Below are 22,529 nucleotides of genomic sequence, written 5' to 3' on the forward strand. Positions count from 1 at the left end.
ATCTTGACTTTACCTCCACTGCTAATTAATACACTTAGTTTCCCTTTAATCTTGCCTTTACCTCCACTTAGCTTCCCTTTAATCTTGCCTTTACCTCCACTGCTGATTAATACACAGTTTCCCTTTAATCTTGCCTTTACCTCCACTGCTGATTAATACACAGTTTCCCTTTAATCTTGCCTTTACCTCCACTGCTGATTAATACACAGATTCCCTTTAATCTTGCCTTTACCTCCACTGCTGATTAATACACTTAGTTTCCCTTTAATCTTGCCTTTACCTCCACTGCTGATTAATACACTTAGTTTCCCTTTAATCTTGCCTTTACCTCCACTGCTGATTAATACACAGTTTCCCTTTAATCTTGCCTTTACCTCCACTGCTGATTAATACACAGTTTCCCTTTAATCTTGCCTTTACCTCCACTGCTGATTAATATACAGATTCCCTTTAATCTTGCCTTTACCTCCACTGCTGATTAATACACTTAGTTTCCCTTTAATCTTGCCTTTACCTCCACTGCTGATTAATACACAGATTCCCTTTAATCTTGCCTTTACCTCCACTGCTGATTAATACACAGTTTCCCTTTAATCTTGCCTTTACCTCCACTGCTGATTAATACACAGATTCCCTTTAATCTTGCCTCTACCTCCACTGCTGATTAATACACTTAGTTTCCCTTTAATCTTGCCTTTACCTCCACTGCTGATTAATACACAGATTCCCTTTAATCTTGCCTTTACCTCCACTGCTGATTAATACACTTAGTTCCCCTTTAATCTTGCCTTTACCTCCACTGCTGATTAATACACTTAGTTTCCCTTTAATCTTGCCTTTACCTCCACTGCTGATTAATACACAGTTTCCCTTTAATATTGCCTTTACCTCCACTGCTGATTAATACACTTAATTTCCCTTTAATCTTGCCTTTACCTCCACTGCTGATTAATACACTTAGTTTCCCTTTAATCTTGCCTTTACCTCCACTGCTGATTAATACACAGTTTCCCTTTAATCTTGCCCTTACCTCCACTGCTGATTAATACACTTAGTTTCCCTTTAATCTTGCCTTTACCTCCACTGCTGATTAATACACTTAGTTCCCCTTTAATCTTGACTTTACCTCCACTGCTAATTAATACACTTAGTTTCCCTTTAATCTTGCCTTTACCTCCACTTAGTTTCCCTTTAATCTTGCCTTTACCTCCACTGCTGATTAATACACAGTTTCCCTTTAATCTTGCCTTTACCTCCACTGCTGATTAATACACAGTTTCCCTTTAATCTTGCCTTTACCTCCACTGCTGATTAATACACAGATTCCCTTTAATCTTGCCTCTACCTCCACTGCTGATTAATACACTTAGTTTCCCTTTAATCTTGCCTTTACCTCCACTGCTGATTAATACACTTAGTTTCCCTTTAATCTTGCCTTTACCTCCACTGCTGATTAATACACAGATTCCCTTTAATCTTGCCTTTACCTCCACTGCTGATTAATACACAGTTTCCCTTTAATCTTGCCTTTACCTCCACTGCTGATTAATACACAGATTCCCTTTAATCTTGCCTCTACCTCCACTGCTGATTAATACACTTAGTTTCCCTTTAATCTTGCCTTTACCTCCACTGCTGATTAATACACAGATTCCCTTTAATCTTGCCTTTACCTCCACTGCTGATTAATACACTTAGTTCCCCTTTAATCTTGCCTTTACCTCCACTGCTGATTAATACACTTAGTTTCCCTTTAATCTTGCCTTTACCTCCACTGCTGATTAATACACAGTTTCCCTTTAATCTTGCCTTTACCTCCACTGCTGATTAATACACTTAATTTCCCTTTAATCTTGCCTTTACCTCCACTGCTGATTAATACACTTAGTTTCCCTTTAATCTTGCCTTTACCTCCACTGCTGATTAATACACAGTTTCCCTTTAATCTTGCCTTTACCTCCACTGCTGATTAATACACTTAGTTTCCCTTTAATCTTGCCTTTACCTCCACTGCTGATTAATACACTTAGTTCCCCTTTAATCTTGACTTTACCTCCACTGCTAATTAATACACTTAGTTTCCCTTTAATCTTGCCTTTACCTCCACTTAGTTTCCCTTTAATCTTGCCTTTACCTCCACTGCTGATTAATACACAGTTTCCCTTTAATCTTGCCTTTACCTCCACTGCTGATTAATACACAGTTTCCCTTTAATCTTGCCTTTACCTCCACTGCTGATTAATACACTTATTTCCCTTCAATCTTGCCTTTACCTCCACTGCTGATTAATACACTTAGTTTCCCTTTAATCTTGCCTTTACCTCCACTGCTGATTAATACACTTAGTTTCCCTTTAATCTTGCCTTTACCCCCACTGCTGTTTCCACTAATCACGGTGCCTGAAGAAAGAGCAATGGCCAGAAACGTTGACACTTCTTTTCATCTTAATTCACAACCCACAGGTCTTTACAACACTGATGCATGGTTATTCTTAACTGTGCAACGGGTGCAATAGCCGAATGGTTAAAGCGCTGGACTTTCAATCTGAGGGACCTGGGTTCGAATCTCGGTGCACCTGGTGGGTAAAGGGTGGAGATTTTTCCGATCTCCCAGGTCAACATATGTGCAGACCTGCTAGTGCCTGAACCCCCTTCGTGTGTATGCACACGCAGAAGATCAAATACGCACGTTAAAGATCCTGTAATCCATGTCAGCGTTCGGTGGGTTATGGAAACAAAAATATACCCAGCATGCACACCCCCGAAAACGGAGTATGGCTGCCTACATGGCGGGGTAAATAAAAAACAAACAAACAGTCATACACGTAAAATGTTACATGTCTGTCTGAGTGTGTATGTGTGTGCATCTGAAATCTGATTGAATGACACAGGAAACGAATGATGAGCGCCCAGTAGCAGCCGTCAGTCGGCTCTACCCAGGTAGGCAGCCTGTGGTGCAAATGTCCCCCGTGTATGTAAAGCGCTTAGAGCTTGGTCTCTGACCGAGGATAGGCGCTATAGAAGTATCCACATCAATCAATCAATCAAAACTGTATAGCAATTCTGAAAGACAGCCATGTCCACAGAAGGTCGATGCTGAAACATACAGGTAAACTGAAGGCAAGCACTGAAATATGTGTAAGCTGAATTGACTTTCAAATCTTGAAAATAAAACAAAATTCAAAGTCGATCATTAGTGAACACCCCAGTATCTAACCATCCGTCCAGCTACCTATGTTGATTTATAAACCTGTCCATGATGAATCACATGGAACACAAAGTATTGTGGTTTATCACCTGCTTTACGGACTTCAAAAGCCTGACACAAAGTAAACCCACATCATTGTCACAGCCGATCAAAAGCTGACCTCATAAGCAAAACCCTGCCCAGATCTTCTTGAATCAGCATTCTGATTAATCTGCTACTTTTCCTTGGACAGAAGGTGTATTCTTCATTGGTTGTGAAAAAAACAACCACCAAAATACAAACAAATTAAAAAAAACAACCTAAGGAGTAGCAGCATGTGGAGCTACCAGAAAGCTATCAAATGTCACCTGTAGTCCCAGCATTAAAAAAAATAGGGGAAAAAAAAAGATGCACGCATGATCAAACAAAGCACAACTTCAAGGTGATGGTGCTGACTTCACTAACAACCCACTGGTGTGTCAAGCCCACAGCAAAGCATTCCACAGCCTGATAAGTTTTTCACAAATCACAAATAAAGTGCAGCATGTCTCATGCTCACAACAGCAGATGGTTTCTGAAAACAAGAGTTACAAAAAACAACAACACAAAAACAAGCAAAAAACAACAAGAAAACAAAAAACGTTATGGTATAGCATATTCAACAAAATCAGAGAAAAACAAACGACAACAAAAAAAATAATAATATGGTATAGCCAAATTCAACAACTCGCTAAGTAAATGAAAACAAAAGCAAATCATATAATAAATTCATAAACCGAAACAATGTCTGATCACATATTTTGCCAGTGCTAGCGGTCAACAAAAGAATGTATATAATTCCTGGTCACTGCTTCTCTGTCAACCTTTGAGCAAATACATGAAAGGAAGAAATGACACAGGCTTTTTCACAATCAGAACGAGGCTCCCAGATTCTCTGTTTCTTTCTCCTGTTTAACCCCTTGACTTCCATAGTGAAGGGCCGTCACCTCACTGAGATAATACAGAGCTTACAAGTCAGGATGTCAGTGAAGGGTTGTCACCTCAATAAGATCAGACACAGCTTACAGGTCAGGATGTCAGTGAAGGGCTGTCATCTCAATGAGATCAGACACAGCTTACAGGTCAGGATGTCAGTGAAGGGCTGTCATCTCAATGAGATCAGACACAGCTTACAGGTCAGGATGTCAGTGAAGGGCTGTCATCTCAATGAGATCAGACACAGCTTACAGGTCAGGATGTCAGTGAAGGGCTGTCACCTCACTGAGATAAGACACAGCTTACAAGTCAGGATGTCAGTGAAGGGCTGTCACCTCACTGAGATAATACAGAGCTCGCAGGTCAGGATGTCAGTGAAGGGCTGTCACCTCATTGAGATCAGACACGGCTTACAGGTCAGGATGTCAGTGAAGGGCTGTCACATCACTGAGATCAGACACAGCTTACAGGTCAGGATGTCAGTGAAGGGCTGTCATCTCAATGAGATCAGACACAGCTTACAGGTCAGGATGTCAGTGAAGGGCTGTCATCTCAATGAGATCAGACACAGCTTACAGGTCAGGATGTCAGTGAAGGGCTGTCATCTCAATGAGATCAGACACAGCTCACAGGTCAGGATGTCAGTGAAGGGCTGTCATCTCAATGAGATCAGACACAGCTTACAGGTCAGGATGTCAGTGAAGGGCTGTCATCTCAATGAGATCAGACACAGCTTACAGGTCAGGATGTCAGTGAAGGGCTATCATCTCAATGAGATCAGACACAGCTTACAGGTCAGGATGTCAGTGAAGGGCTGTCACCTCACTGAGATCAGACACAGCTTACAAGTCAGGATGTCAGTGAAGGGCTGTCACCTCACTGAGATAATACAGAGCTCGCAGGTCAGGATGTCAGTGAAGGGCTGTCACCTCATTGAGATCAGACACGGCTTACAGGTCAGGATGTCAGTGAAGGGCTGTCACATCACTGAGATCAGACACAGCTTACAGGTCAGGATGTCAGTGAAGGGCTGTCATCTCAATGAGATCAGACACAGCTTACAGGTCAGGATGTCAGTGAAGGGCTGTCATCTCAATGAGATCAGACACAGCTTACAGGTCAGGATGTCAGTGAAGGGCTGTCATCTCAATGAGATCAGACACAGCTCACAGGTCAGGATGTCAGTGAAGGGCTGTCATCTCAATGAGATCAGACACAGCTTACAGGTCAGGATGTCAGTGAAGGGCTGTCATCTCAATGAGATCAGACAGAGCTCACAGGTCAGGATGTCAGTGAAGGGCTGTCATCTCAATGAGATCAGACACAGCTTACAGGTCAGGATGTCAGTGAAGGGCTGTCATCTCAATGAGATCAGACACAGCTTACAGGTCAGGATGTCAGTGAAGGGCTGTCATCTCAATGAGATCAGACACAGCTTACAGGTCAGGATGTCAGTGAAGGGCTGTCATCTCAATGAGATCAGACACAGCTTACAGGTCAGGATGTCAGTGAAGGGCTGTCATCTCAATGAGATCAGACACAGCTTACAGGTCAGGATGTCAGTGAAGGGCTGTCATCTCAATGAGATCAGACACAGCTTACAGGTCAGGATGTCAGTGAAGGGCTGTCATCTCAATGAGATCAGACACAGCTTACAGGTCAGGATGTCAGTGAAGGGCTGTCATCTCAATGAGATCAGACACAGCTTACAGGTCAGGATGTCAGTGAAGGGCTGTCATCTCAATGAGATCAGACACAGCTTACAGGTCAGGATGTCAGTGAAGGGCTGTCACCTCACTGAGATCAGACAAAGCTTACAGGTCAGGATGTCAGTGAAGGGCTGTCATCTCAATGAGATCAGACACAGCTTACAGGTCAGGATGTCAGTGAAGGGCTGTCATCTCAATGAGATCAGACACAGCTTACAGGTCAGGATGTCAGTGAAGGGCTGTCACCTCACTGAGATAAGACAGAGCTTACAAGTCAGGATGTCAGTGAAGGGCTGTCACCTCACTGAGATAACGCAGAGCTTACAGGTCAGGATGTCAGTGATGGGCTGTCATCTCAATGAGATCAGACACAGCTTACAGGTCAGGATGTCAGTGAAGGGCTGTCACCTCATTGAGATCAGACACAGCTTACTGGTGAGGATGTCAGTGAAGGGCTGTCACCTCACTGAGATCAGACACAGCTTACAGGTCAGGATGTCAGTGAAGGGCTGTCACCTCATTGAGATCAGACACAGCTTACAGGTCAGGATGTCAGTGAAGGGCTGTCACATCACTGAGATCAGACACAGCTTACAGGTCAGGATGTCAGTGAAGGGCTGTCACATCACTGAGATCAGATACAGCTTACAGGTCAGGATGTCAGTGAAGGGCTGTCACATCACTGAGATCAGATACAGCTTACAGGTCAGGATGTCAGTGAAGGGCTGTCACATCACTGAGATCAGATACAGCTTACAGGTCAGGATGTCAGTCACGACTGTGTATCTGAACTTCTTCCTCTTCAGGCTGCATTACACTTGTTCTCACAAGCCACACTAATCTCATTTCACCAAATGGTTCAGCAGACGAGGGGTTAATAAGTGCACTCAGACCAGCTTTCAACTTGCACACTGTCCATCCGAAAGAAAAATCAAACGTACACAAAGGAACACAAATTTTCAGGCAGAAGCAACAATATGTATCACAAAGAACATCCAATGAAAACAAAAAGAACCCCCCCCAAAAAAGCATCTATTTTACTTTTGTTTCCATCTAGGGAAAGAATCTGGGGGAAAGGCACACACACACACACACACACACACACACAAAACAAAAGAAAGAAAATAAACAAACACGAAACTTGGAGCCGGGTGAAGAAACTACGATAAGCGTAACTAAAAAGCATCCACCCAAAATCAAATCAACACGCACACACACATTTGTTGGGTGAGGAGGGGGTGAGGGGATGCTGTAATGTGTACAACAAACACACACTAACAGCATCCAACTGGATGCAAAGTGCACGGATGTGTCCGCCTCAAGTCAGTGCCCTCTTCATGTTGCATTTGTATTTGTATTTCTATTTTAGTCACCACAGATTTCTCTGTGTGAAATTCGGGCTGCTCTCCACAGGGAGAGCGCATCGCTACACTGCGAGCACCACCCTTTTTTCTTCTTCTTTTTTTCCCCCCCCAACCTGCAATTGTATTTGTTTTTCCTATCGAAGTGGATCTTTCTACAGATTTTTGCCAGGGACAACCTTTTTTTGTTGTCATGGATTCTTTCACGTGCGCTAAGTGCATGCTGCTCACGGGACCTTGGTTTATTGTCTCATCTGAATGACTAGCGTCCAGACCACCACTCAAGGTCTAGTGGAGGAGGAGAAAATACTGGCGACTGCCGGTGTGATTCAAACCAGTGTGCTCAGATTCTCTCGCTTCCTAGGCGGACGCGTTACCTCTAGGCCATCACTCCACTGTAAAGTTTATTTTCAGTTTACTGAGAAAGACATCTTGATGTAGTGCATATTCATGGAGCTCTATGGGCTTTCAGTTTCAGTTTCAGTTTCAAAGAGGTGTCAAAGAGAGTGGATTGATCCATACACACTTTACCACATCTGCTTGAGAAAAAAAGCAAGAAAAAAAAAGCAAATAACCGACCTTTTTCATCAACCCAAAACACTGGTCAGGTCTTGAGCGCTTACCCTAAGTTTGCAACAACAACAACAACAACAAAAAGGTAATAAAATAAATAATGAACAAAATATATAGATACCAAAAAAAAAAAGAAAGATATGTAGAGAACCAATCAGCTTACCGCAGAATACCACCATCAAGCAAGTGCAATTATCTCCCCTGGACCCGCCTCTTTTCTGAAGGAAGCAGACTCCCACCAAACTGGCAAATCACAAAATCCCCCATACACAGCCACACCCCCATACACAGCCACAGCCACACCCCCATACACACAGCCACGGCCACACCCCCATACACAGCCACAGCCACACCCCCATACACAGCCACACACCCCCATACACAGCCACACCCCCATACACAGTCACACCCCCATACACAGCCACAGCCACACCCCCATACACAGCCACAGCCACACCCCCATACACAGCCACGGCCACACCCCCATACACAGCCACACCCCCATACACAGCCACAGCCACACCCCCAAACACAGACACACCTCATACACAGCCACAGCCACACCCCCAAACACAGACACACCCCCATACACTGACAATAGGTCACCAGGAGGCCACACACCAAGAGTGATCACAACAGTGTGGTCACCAACATTTGGTTTTCAAGCATGTTCATGTGTGTACAACAAGACCCCAAGACAACATGCAAACAGACAACAGACAACAGGTGACAACATCCAAACTACGGCAAGGTTGAGAGGAAAGGAAGGAGTGCTTACCTGAAATCACTGCACCACCAGGTGCAAAACGAACAGCGTGCAATCACAGGTATCAGTGTGTAACATGCTCAAACATTCACGGCTGTAACCCCATGCCCCCCCTACCTCTGTCCCTCAGGAAAACTCATGAGTTTCCCATCATTCAGAAACAACTTTACACAGCAATGTTCTGACCTTCACCTCCCCTGATGTGTGCAACTGTGTGTTTGGTTCTATTTTCCATGCATGCTGCTGATGTGTTGTGTATGTTGGGGGTGTGGTTGAGGCTGTAGTGTTGTGTACCTATGGAATGGTGTGTGCCTGTGTAGTTAACGTGTTCATGTGTGTATCACACAGTGAGCATATGTGTAATGTGTGAGTGACAGACAGCATACCGAGAGCTGGAGAGAAAGCCACCAACCTGACTCCCTCTGTCGACACTGTGAGAGTTTTGGAAACTTTGGTGTGGACTGGAGTCTTTGTTCAGAATGGAGCAGAGACTGCACTGGGCACATTGCTACAGGGGGGGGAGACTGACTTCAAGTATTGTGATTTGAGATACGCATTGTTCGGGCACTGTGATGTGCCTGGTTGGTTGTAAATATTGGGACAGGTTTTATGTACTGGGATATTTTTTAGTTAATTAATGTGCTGTTGGTCATACCGTTTGTGATATAAAATGTGTACCCCTTAGGTACTGTGATGTGTGATACGCATGATGAGTGTTGTGTGTGATGTTTTTATGTGTGTACCCATACATGTGTTAGTGTTTGAGTGTTTGGTCTGTCTGTGCAGGGTTGTGCATGGAAAAAGCCATTCGAGTGTTCTAATGTATGTCTGACATGTCAGTTTTTACACTGCACAGCACAGCTGAGCAGTTTCACACGGAAAGCTGCAATATAAATCATATAATTATCGTCATTAACTCTTTACTCTGCCAGGAACCGTAACAACTTATGTATAATACGTGATGTGTTTTCCAACAGCAACACCAACAGCTGGTCACAGCTTCATTTATGTTCACACGTGACACCATGAGCACAGCAGAAGGAACTTATTAGAAAAAAAACCCTGTTATCTTATCCCCTGGATCTTACTCTGTGTCCGAGCATGCAGGCTGATCCATATAGGCTACAACCCAAGTGCTATACATCCCTTGTGGCACAGCTCACTTTATTCCCTGCCATGGACCCCCAGATCCAACAGTTCTTTTGTGGCAACACAACTGTATCCTTCCTTACCACTTCACTGCTGCTGACTTGTACTGTGTGTGTGTGTGCCGTGGAAGCTGCGATACATAGACTAGAAATGAGTGTGTGGAGGAGGGGGGTAGAGGAGGTGCAGGGTAATGTGTGTGGTGTGGTGTGTGTGTGTGTGTGTGTGTGTGTGTTGGAGCTCATGTACGTTTATATGTATTTGACTGTGCTTTCATATCTGTGAAACTGCGTGTTTGGTGCATATCTGTTATGCATGTGTGGGTGTATGTGTGAATGTGTGTCTTCATGTTTTACATTTATTTGCTTATTTATCATCATTGTTGTCTTATTTATTTATTTATTTATTTATTATTATTATTTTATTATTATTATTTTCATTACTACTACCTTTTTTATATCATAATTATTAGTTATTTATTTATTTATTTATCTATTTATTTATGTAAGCTTATCTATAATTTATTCACCTTTCTTTTTTCTTTTTTTCTTCTCAAGGCCTGACAAAGCGCTTTGGGTTACGCTGCTGGTCAGGCATCTGCTTGGCAGACGTGGTGTAGCGTATATGGATTTGTCCGAACGCAGTGACGCCTCCTTGAGCTACTGAAACTGAAACTGTACTCCCTTCAGTGAAGGCTGTCACCTCTCACTGTGATAAAACAACGGGTGCAACAGCTGATTGGTTAAAGTGTTGGACTTTCAATATGACGGTCACAGGTTCCTATCTCGGTCAAGGCACCTGCCCAGGTAAAAGGGTGGAGAGTTTTCTGATCTTCCAGGTTAACAGATGGGGAGACCTGAACCCCCTTTTGTGTGTATACGCCTGCAGAAGATCAAATACATGAAGATCCTGTTATCCATGTCAGCATTCAGTGGCTTATGGTATCCTGTTATCCATGTCAGCATTCAGTGGCTTATGGAAACAAGAACATATTTGGCACACACACACCCCCAAAATGGAGTATGACTGCCCACACAGTGGGAGCAAAAACAGTCTTTCACGTAAAGGCCCACTCATGTATATGAGGGAATGTGGGACCTGCAGCCCACAAATGAATGAATGAAGAAGAAGACTGTGATAAAACAGAGCTTACATATCAGGACGTCAATCACAACTTTCCTACTGGGCCTTTTCCTCCTGATCATTAAAATCAGTGACACCCCTTAACTCTCTCCATACGAACGGCGAAAAGAGACGTTAACGTAAACAGCGTTTCACCCCAATTACCATCATCAAAATATTGCAAGCGGAAGGCTCTTATACTGAAGAGGTGAATGTTGACAGAGAATACCACAATTCTGACAACGGAAGCTAAAGGTTGGGTCATTCAGACACCCACTGGACATCCGAGGGGTCTGTGTAGAGGAGAAGAGAGGACTGGCCGTACTGAGTGAGTTAAAAACTACACACAAAGTAGAAACTGCATGTAAGATTCACACCACACAGATCTCATTGCACCACCATTCAGCAGCCACGGGGTTAATAACTGTGGCTCAAACTAACGTATCAGTACCACAGAGGACTCACAATTTCTTGGTCTTCAGGTCGATGGCTGGAGACACCTGGAAGGCTGGTAGGTAGATGACTCCTTTGGCCTTCAGATCCTGGTCAGACATATCATACCATGGTAAATCAGTTCATCCTTTAGATCCTGGTCAGACACAGTCATACCATGGTAAATCAATACAGCCTTCAGATCCTGGTCAGACATATCATACCATGGTAAATCAGTTCATCCTTTAGATCCTGGTCAGACACAGTCATACCATGGTAAATCAATACAGCCTTCAGATCCTGGTCAGACATATCATACCATGGTAAATCAATACAGCCTTCAGATCATGGTCAGACATATCATACCATGGTAAATCAATACAGCCTTCAGATCCTGGTCAGACATATCATACCATGGTAAATCAATACAGCCTTCAGATCATGGTCAGACATATCATACCATGGTAAATCAATACAGCCTTCAGATCCTGGTCAGACATATCATACCATGGTAAATCAGTTCATCCTTTAGATCCTGGTCAGACACAGTCATACCATGGTAAATCAATACAGCCTTCAGATCATGGTCAGACATATCATACCATGGTAAATCAATACAGCCTTCAGATCCTGGTCAGACACATCATACCATGGTAAATCAATACAGCCTTCAGATCATGGTCAGACATATCATACCATGGTAAGCCAATACAGCCTTCAGATCATGGTCAGATATATCATACCATGGTAAGCCAATACAGCCTTCAGATCATGGTCAGATATATCATACCATGGTAAGCCAATACAGCCTTCAGATCATGGTCAGATATATCATACCATGGTAAGCCAATACAGCCTTCAGATCCTGGTCAGACATATCATACCATGGTAAACCAATACAGCCTTCAGATCCTGGTCAGACATATCATACCATGGTAAATCAATACAGCCTTCAGATCCTGGTCAGACATATCATACCATGGTAAATCAATACAGCCTTCAGATCCTGGTCAGACACAGTCATACCATGGTAAATCAATACAGCCTTCAGATCATGGTCAGATATATCATACCATGGTAAGCCAATACAGCCTTCAGATCCTAGTCAGACACAGTCACACCACGGTAACACAATGTAGCCTTCAGGTAATCGTTCTGTGCATGCTCGTGAGATTTCTTACATTTTGCTGTTCCAAACATTTTGACTTTCACAATTCTTTTCTTTCATTTTTCTTTGCCCAGAAGGCTGGCTGTCAACAACAGCAGCAATGATTATTGTGCTTATTCCTTCTACCCTTATGAATGAAGGTGGCAGAATGGTTAAGATATTTATCTGCCAACAAAGTGTCCATGAGGTTCTGGGCTCAAATACCGGTCTCACCCTCTCTCCAAAGTTTGACTAGGAAATCTGAGCGTCTAGTCATTCAGATGAGACGATAAGATAAACCAAGGTCCCCTGTGCAGCAAGCATTTGGCGCACTGATAAAGAACCCATGGCAACGGAAGTATTGGCCTTTGGCAAAATTTCATAGAAGGTATCCACTCTGATAGGTACACAAATATATGCACAAGCGCTCAACTAGCGTGTTGAGTTATGCGGCTGATCAGGCATCTGCCTAGCAGATGTGGTGTAGCATATATGGATTTGTCCAAATGCGGCGATGCCTCCTTGAGAAACTGAAACTCTTTACACCCTAAACTCACCACCACGTTTCTGTGTGCAAAGCACTCCCCAGGGCCAAATAAACGCTCTCAGTCACACAAACTGGTTAATGTCAAAACAACGTGATGGACTTGTTCACTTCAAACTCACACAGGGGGCAAAGGTCAGTCATTGTTCTGTTGTGTGGGAAACTGGCTGCAGCTGTCAAGCTTTGTTACAATGTGATAAAATGGTCCTTGCAACATGACCCCTGGATGTCGACAAAAGTCGCCTATGGTGGTGCACTGTCTGGTTGACTGAAGCACACCGCAGCACAGCACAGCACAGCACAGCACAACACCACACCACACCACACAACACCACAAATTGTGTTGTGCTGCTTTGTGTTGTATTACATTGTACTGTACTGTACTGTACTGTATTGCATTCCATCGTATTGTATTGCATTGTGTTGTGCTGCTTTGTGCTGTATTACACTGCATCGCACTGTATCCCCCCCTCTCCCTCGTGAAGCGCCCACCTCTTTGTTCTTGTAGTAGTAGAGGTTGAAGTTCTTGAGGACGCACCAGTGCTTGTTCCAGTGCTTGGCCAGCCGATGGTCCTTCTCCTTGCGCTTGTACAGCCAGCCCTCGCAGTCACCCTTCCCCAGGTCCTTGCAGGACACACGCCGATCTGAGCACAGTCAGTCACGCTGAAAATTAGCTTTTTGTGTGTGTGTGTGTGATACGGTCCTGAAAAAAAAAAAATTCAAGAGTCTTTTAAAAATCATGCTGGGTATTTCACGCAACTGCACACACACACATGAACACATGCATGAGTGCACATACACCTACATCACCTTTAATACCCCACTTCCACTACCAACTTATACATGTACAGAGAGAGAAAGAGAGAATGAATGAATGAATGAATGAATGAATCTTTATTTTCCAACGGTGAAGATATTAGCACTTTGGCCGACTTACACATCTGCCGTTGTTCTAAGAAACATGTACGCATATAAATGTAGTTATACTGAATACTTAATACATGTCTAATGTACGAGTATAACACAGCGTCAAACTGAGAGAGACAACGTCGCTCACATCTGTACGGAACGGAAGCGAGTAACACACACACGCACAGAGGAAGGGTGAGAGAGTGGGGGGAAGGAAGGAGAGAGACAGAAAGAAAGAGAGGTTGTTGTTTTTTTCATACCACCTACTGTCATCTTTTGTGCATGATCAGTTTCTGGGGGGAAAAAAACGCGTGAGCATGTTTCACACAATTACGCACCCACACCCCCCCCGTACACACACACACACATTCAAGCGTGAGTGCACACATACTAATTTAATTTTTCATACCCTCAAGATCAAAAGAATTTCAATCTTTTTCTCCTTTTGGGGTGTGGAGGATACCATAACAATATATATATATCACGTTAAATCACAACGCACAGGTGAAAAAATGTAAAGGTGAAGAACACACACACACACACACTCATACAAACATTACAATCTGTGTGTGTAATGAAGGATCAATGATATTTTGCATGTCATTTTCACACACACACGCACACACGCAAACACATTACAATTTGTGTGTGTAATGAAGGATCAATGATATTTTGCGAGTCATTTTAACACACACACACACACACACACACACACACTTCAGGTTTATCTGTGCTGCTATGTGTTCTGTGTGTGTTAATCACACAGAGAGGAGTGCACGGAGCTGTGTGCATGTGCATGCGAATGTATACGGTGCAAGTGAATGTGTGTGTAATGATCTTCATGCTGTTTGAACTCACCCAAGTCTCTGTGTGTGTGTGTGTGTGTGTGTGTGTGTGTGTGTGTGTGTGTGTGTGTGTGTGTTTGTGTTTCTTGTGTTTGTGTGTTTCTTTGTGTGTTCGTGTGTTTCTTTGTGTGTGTGTGTGTGTGTGTGTGTGTTTCTTTGTGTGTGTGTGTGTGTGTGTGTGTGTGTGTGTGTGTGTGTGTGTGTGTGTGTGTGTACTCACCCAAGCGTCGGTTTCCTGACTTCTGCCTCATCTTCACAGGGGGCGACTGTAACATCCCGCAGCACTACATGACACTTCATTATCTGGGCCATCAGTGATACATACATAGATACAGCTCTCTCTCTCTCTCTCTCTCTCTCTTTCTTCTTTCTTCCTGCATTTGTGGGCTGCAGTTCTTATGTTCACTCATATACAGATCTACAAGCAGGCTTTTACATATATGACTGTTTTTACCCTGCATGTAGAGATCCATACTCCCGTCTTGGAGAACGCACATGCTGGGTATGTCTGTGTTTCCATAGCCCAACAAACATGGACATGGATTACAGCGTTTCAGCCCAATTACCATCATCAAAATATTGCAAGCGCAAGGCTCTTATACTGAAGAGGTGAATGTTGACAAAGAATACCACAATTCTGACGACGGAAGCTAAAGGTTGGGTCATTCAGACACCCACTGGACATCTGAGGGGTCTGTGTAGAGGAGAAGAGAGGAATGGCCGTACTGAGTGAGTTAAAACGCTTACTTGATCTTTTGTTCGAGCATGCGCATGAAGGGTATGAAGGCACTAGGAGGACTGCACATACTGACCTCGGGGGAAATTTTCAAGCGCCAATACTGAGATTGAACTCAAGACACCTCAGACTTAAAGTCCAAAGCTTTAACAACTCAGCTGTTCGCCACCCAAAATGTCGGATGATGGACATGAATCTGTCATTGTTGTCTGTGGTTTGATCATTTCATTGCTGCAGTTTGCTTGTGTAAAGTTACATTCAGAAGAGAAAAAAAATGTTCAGAATATGCTGTCACAGTTTAAGATTTATATGAAACAAAATCCAAACACACCTGCATTGTTTAGCATAGAAAAAAGACAGTCTGAAACTGTATAAAACAGACATAGCATGAAAGAATTGAAGTCTGAACACAGTGAAAACAAACAAACAAAAAGACTCCAGCATGAAGGTCTAAATACAGTATAAAACAAACCTGGCACGAACAAATGATGGTCTGAAGACAGTATAAAACAAACCTGGCATGAAGAAATGATGGTCTGAAGACAGTATAAAACAAACCTGGCATGAAGAAATGATGGTCTGAACACAGTATAAAACAAACCTGGCATGAAGAAATGATGGTCTGAACACAGTATAAAACAAACCTGGCATGAAGACATGATGGTCTCAATACAGTATAAAACAAACCTGGCATGAAGAAATGATGGTCTCAATACAGTATAAAACAAACCTGGCATGAAGAAATGATGGTCTGAGCACAGTATAAAACAAACCTGGCATGAAGAAATGATGGTCTGAACACAGCGTGTTCATAACAAACTGTCACAAACTTACCTCTGTGTTGGCAGTTTCAATCGGAATCTTCTGCACCACCCCACCAGCAATGATGTGTCTGTAACTGTCAACAGATCATCAGAAACATCTATTACATGTCGTACACACCAGTGTGTCTGTAACTGTCAACAGATCATCAGAAAACACCTGTTACATGTCATACACACCAGTGTGTCTATTGTAAACAGATCATCAGAAACACCTGTTACATGTCATACACACCAGTGTGTCTATTGTAAACAGATCATCAGAAACACCTGTTACATGTCATACACACCAGTGTGTCTATTGTAAACAGATCATCAGAAACACGTGTTACATGTCGTACACACCAGTGTGTCTGTAACTGTCAACAGATCATCAGAAACACCTGTTACATGTCGTACACACCAGTGTGTCTATTGTAAACAGATCATCAGAAACACGTGTTACATGTCGTACACACCAGTGTGTCTGTAACTGTCAACAGATCATCAGAAACACCTGTTACATGTCGTACACACCAGTGTGTCTGTAACTGTCAACAGATCATCAGAAAACACCTGTTACATGTCACACACACCAGTGTGTCTGTAACTGTCAACAGATCATCAGAAACACCTGTTACATGTCGTACACACCAGTGTGTCTGTTGTAAACAGATCATCAGAAACATCTGTCACATGTCATACACACCAGTGTGTCTGTAACTGTCAACAGATCAAGTTCATCAACAGAAAACTTCTGTTACATGCAGCACACCACAATGTGCCTGTAACAAATTCACCTCATGCTTTTGCCGACTGATAACTGATCCAAACAGCTGGGAGATGAAGATAAATCAACAGACAAGTCTGTGGCCCCGGGGGTGACACTTGGGCTACACTAGTACGGCCAGGAAGTCAGGAGGAGATGCTGATACATGGGGTGAAGGGAAGTCCTTTACTGGTCGTGAATGACGCTAATGTTTAGACTTTGCTGGTCACATCCAGATGGCTAGGTCATATTCACACAGCTGATGACACTGATGTCCTGGATATATCACCAAGCAGGAAGACTTCACAAGAATGCCTGATGACACTAATGTCCTGGATATATCAACAAGCAGGAAGACTTCACAAGGACACCTGATGACACAAATGTCCTGGATATATCAACAAGCAGGAAGACTTCACAAGGACACCTGATGACAAAAAAAATGTCCTGGATATATCAACAAGCAGGAAGACATCGGAAGGACACCTGATGACACAAATGTCCTGGATATTTCAACAAGCAGGAAGACTTCACAAGGACACCTGATGACACAAATGTCCTGGATATATCAACAAGCAGGAAGACTTCACAAGGACACCTGATGACACAAATGTCCTGGATATATCAACAAGCAGGAAGACATCGGAAGGACACCTGACGACACAAATGTCCTGGATATTTCAACAAGCAGGAAGACATCGGAAGGACATCTGATGACACAAATGTCCTGGATATTTCAACAAGCAGGAAGACTTCACAAGGACACCTGATGACAAAAAAAATGTCCTGGATATATCAACAAGCAGGAAGACATCGGAAGGACACCTGATGACACTAATGTCCTGGATATTTCAACAACAGGAAGACTTCACAAGAATGCCTGATGACACAAATGTCCTGGATATTTCAACAACAGGAAGACTTCACAAGAATGCCTGATGACACAAATGTCCTGGATATTTCAACAACAGGAAGACTTCACAAGAATGCCTGATGACACATATGTCCTGGATATTTCAACAACAGGAAGACTTCACAAGGATGCCTGATGACACAAATGTCCTGGATATATCACCAAGCAGGATGATTTCACAAGGACACCTGATGACACAAAAATGTCCTGGATACATCACCAAGCAGAAGACTTCACAGGGACGGTGGTGGCAGGGCCCCAGACATGACAGGGGGTATGGGGGGAGTCAAGTGGTCCTAGGAACTACACATGAGTGGAGTGGTGGCCTAGTGGTAACACATCCATCTAGGATGCCAGAGAACCAGAGGGCAGAGGATCAAATCCCACGCTCGCCATTACTTTCTCCCCCCCCCACCCCCCCCCCCCCTCCTCCACAGACTGGGGCCACTGTTGTGCTGTAACTGGTGGCTGGGTCGTCAAGTGCTTGTCACTGACTGGGGTCACTGTTGTGCTGTAACTGGTGGCTGGGTCGTCAAGTGCTTGTCACTGACTGGGGCCACTGTTGTGCTGTAACTGGTGGCTGGGTCGTCAAGTGCTTGTCACTGACTGGGGCCACTGTTGTGCTGTAACTTGTGGCTGGGCCGTCAAATGCTTGTCACTGACTGGGGCCAATGTTGTGCTGTAACTGGTGGCTGGGTCTTCAAGTGCTTGTCACGGACTGGGGCCACTGTTGTGCTGTAACTGGTGGCTGGGTCGTCAAGTGCTTGTCACTGACTGGGGCCACTGTTGTGCCGTAACTGGTGGCTGGGTCGTCAAGTGCTTGTCACGGACTGGGGCCACTGTTGTGCTGTAACTGGTGGCTGGGTCGTCAAGTGCTTGTCACTGACTGGGGCCACTGTTGTGCTGTAACTGGTGGCTGGGTCGTCAAGTGCTTGTCACTGACTGGGGTCACTGTTGTGCTGTAACTTGTGGCTGGGTCGTCAAGTGCTTGTCACTGACGTGAGAGGTTCAAAAGCTCAACAACAGGACAGAGAGGTTCTTCTTTTTTTTTTTTTTACCTTTTCCTGTCCCACCAACCCCACCTGCAGTGGTGATTGGAGTGCTGGCTTTTCATGACAGATAACAATCACTCATGCAACTGTGGCATGCACACACACACACACACACATCCACACCACAACACACACACACACACACACACACATTGGGCGAGTTCACACACACACAGCAAACATAAAACGATCTTGCCAAAAGGTTGCACTGGCCCACCAATGCGAAAACACTGCACTTTCAGAAAATAAAGCATAAAGCAACCCTCACCAACACCCATATATCACTTCGGGCATGATGGTATCCACACACACACACACACACACACACACACACACACACATAAACACACACTCACATCCACACCACAACACATACACACAACACAACACATAACGCGCACACACACACACACATACACATACACACACACACACACACGTTGGGCGAGTTCACACACACACAGCAAACATAAAACGATCTTGCCAAAAGGTTGCACTGGCCCACCAATGCGAAAACACTGCACTTTCAGAAAATACAGCATAAAGCAACCCTCACCAACACCCATACATCACTTGGGGCATGATGGTATTCACACACACACACACACACACACACACACACACACACACACACACACAAACACACACTCACATCCACACCACAACGCATACACACAACACAAACACACACACACACACACACACACACACGTTGGGGGAGTTCACACACACACAGCAAACATAAAACGATCTTGCCAAAAGGTTGCACTGGCCCACCAATGCGAAAACACTGCACTTTCAGAAAATACAGCATAAAGCAACCCTCACCAACACCCATACATCACTTGGGGCATGATGGTATTCACACACACACACACACACACACACACACACACACACACACACACACACACAAACACACACTCACATCCACACCACAACGCATACACACAACACAAACACACACACACACACACACACACACACGTTGGGCGAGTTCACACACACACAGCAAACATAAAACGATCTTGCCAAAAGGTTGCACTGGCCCACCAATGCGAAAACACTGCACTTTCAGAAAATACAGCATAAAGCAACCCTCACCAACACCCATACATCACTTGGGGCATGATGGTATTCACACACACACACACACACACACACACACACAGACACACACACACACACACACACAAACACACACTCACATCCACACCACAACGCATACACACAACACAAACACACACACACACACACACACGTTGGGCGAGTTCACACACACACAGCAAACATAAAACGATCTTGCCAAAAGGTTGCACTGGCCCACCAATGCGAAAACACTGCACCTTCAGAAAATAAAGCATAAAGCAACCCTCACAAACACCCATACATCGCCTGGGCATGATGGTATTCACACACACACACACACACACACACACACACACACACACACACTCACATCCACACCACAACGCATACACACAACACAAACACACACACACATACACACACACACACGTTGGGCGAGTTCACACACACACAGCAAACATAAAACGATCTTGCCAAAAGGTTGCACTGGCCCACCAATGCGAAAACACTGCACTTTCAGAAAATAAAGCATAAAGCAACCCTCACCAACACCCATATATCACTTCGGGCATGATGGTATACACACACACACACACACACCAAAAACCAAAAGACAGTGAAAAGGACAGACACAGAGAAAGAGTGAGTGGGAAGGAGAATAGTTTATTTACAAGGTCAACTCTCCCTTTCTGACTGACTACGCCTGAAGAGTAGGCCTCCTTCAGTCATGGCTGACCATGGATAGAGTATACCCGACCTAATGCCTCATTGGGCTGTCTGCTTGGACCAAGCAGCGTCGCCTGTGACTGTAGAGACCGATGCGAGAGAGACAGTCTCTGTCACAGCGGTCACATGTGTAAGCGGCTGCCGTCCCTTTTCTGCAAGCTCGCTTTTCTGCTGCAGCAGCTGACAGTTTGTCCTCTGAACAATAACTGGCATAACTGGGAAGAGGGGAGAGCAAGAGAAGTACGAGAGAGACAGAAAGAGAGAGAAGTACGAGAGAGACAGAAAGAGAGAGAAGTATGAGAGAGACAGAAAGAGAGAGAAGAGACGGAGAGACAAGAGAGAGAGAAGAGAAAAGTAAGAGACAGAGAGTGAGAGAAGTAAGAGAGAGAGGCACACGGAGAGAAATAAGAGAGATAGGGAGAGAGAAAAGAGACAGAGACAAGAGAGAGAGAAAAGTAAGAGAGACAGAGAGTGAGAGAAGTTAAGAGAGAGACAAAAAGGAGCGAAGTAAGAGAGACAAAAGGGTAAGTATGAGAGAGACAGAGAGAGAAAAAAGCATGAGAAATACAAGTATCAGTATCAGTAGCTCAAGGAGGCGTCACTGCGTTCGGTCAAATCCATATACGCTACACCACATCTGCCAAGCAGATGCCTGACCAGCAGTGTAACCCAATGCGTTAGTCAGGCCTTGAGAAATAAATAAAATTAAAAAAAAATTTAAATACAGAGAAGTAAACAAGAATGAGAAGAAAGAGAGACAGAGAGAGAAGTAAAAGAGAAACAGAAAGAGAGAGAAGCAAGAGAGAGACAGAAAGAGAAGAGAGAGACAGAGACAGAAGTGAAAGAGAGAGACACAGAGAGAGAAGTAAAAGACCGACACAGAGAGAGAGAAGCAAAAGAGAGGCAGAAAGAGAGAGAGGAGAGACAAAAGAAAGCAGGAAGAGATTTCCCTAGTGGCCACACCATCTCCATCAGAAAACAATGCACGGCCCATCATCACTGAGTACACCAACACGACGCATTGTGTAACCAGTCTCCACCGTGTTTTCATTTCCTGGACCCCTTTCACCACAGTAAGCACATCAAACCTTTATGTGTCCGTGACAGACCCACACACACTGAGCAAAGGCTGCTGCTTCAAATACTCCAAATATTTATTTGTATTTGTATTTCTTTTTATCACAACAGATTTCTCTGTGTGAAATTCAGGCTGCTCTCCCCAGGGAGAGCGCGTCGCTATGCTACAGCGCCACCCTTTTTTTTTTTTTTTTTTTTGTATTTTTTCCTGCATGCAGTTTTATTTGTTTTTCCTATTGAAGTGGATTTTTCTACAGAATTTTGCCAGGAACAACCCTTTTGTTGCCGTAGGTTCTTTTACGTGCGCTAAGTGCATGCTGCATGCTGTGTATCATCCGAATGACTAGCATCCAGACCACCACTCAAGATCTAGTGGAGGGGTAGAAAATATCGGCGGCTGAGCCGTGATTCGAACCAGCGCGCTCAGATTCTCTCGTTTCCTACATGGACGCGTTACCTCTAGGCCATCACTCCCCATACTACTGAGCACCATCATAAAGTCTTCTGGGTTTTACCACAGGGATTCATGGTGGCATTTGGTTATTAGACTGACTGACATGAAAGTGTGTTGTAAAAAATTTAGTCACTGATAACACTGATGTTTTTGACTTTTCACATCCATTTTCAGTTGTTTCCTATGTTAAATTAATTA

General features: G+C 44.0%; 1 protein-coding gene across 1 annotated transcript in view; it reads right to left on the reverse strand.

Moving 5' to 3' along the window:
- The window catches only part of LOC143297590 (uncharacterized), a 91,285-nt gene that overhangs the window by 14,739 nt on the left and 54,017 nt on the right, over positions 1 to 22,529 (reverse strand). The window contains exons 13-16 of the mRNA XM_076609996.1: positions 16,286 to 16,349; positions 14,936 to 14,981; positions 13,454 to 13,605; positions 11,304 to 11,380 (exon numbers count right to left, since the gene is read on the reverse strand). Of these exons, the coding sequence (XP_076466111.1) occupies positions 11,304 to 11,380; positions 13,454 to 13,605; positions 14,936 to 14,981; positions 16,286 to 16,349 (339 nt within the window). The remainder of the gene's footprint in view (positions 1 to 11,303; positions 11,381 to 13,453; positions 13,606 to 14,935; positions 14,982 to 16,285; positions 16,350 to 22,529) is intronic.

This window comes from Babylonia areolata, chromosome 23, assembly GCF_041734735.1.
Source record: "Babylonia areolata isolate BAREFJ2019XMU chromosome 23, ASM4173473v1, whole genome shotgun sequence".
Taxonomy (NCBI): Eukaryota; Metazoa; Mollusca; class Gastropoda; order Neogastropoda; family Buccinidae; genus Babylonia; species Babylonia areolata.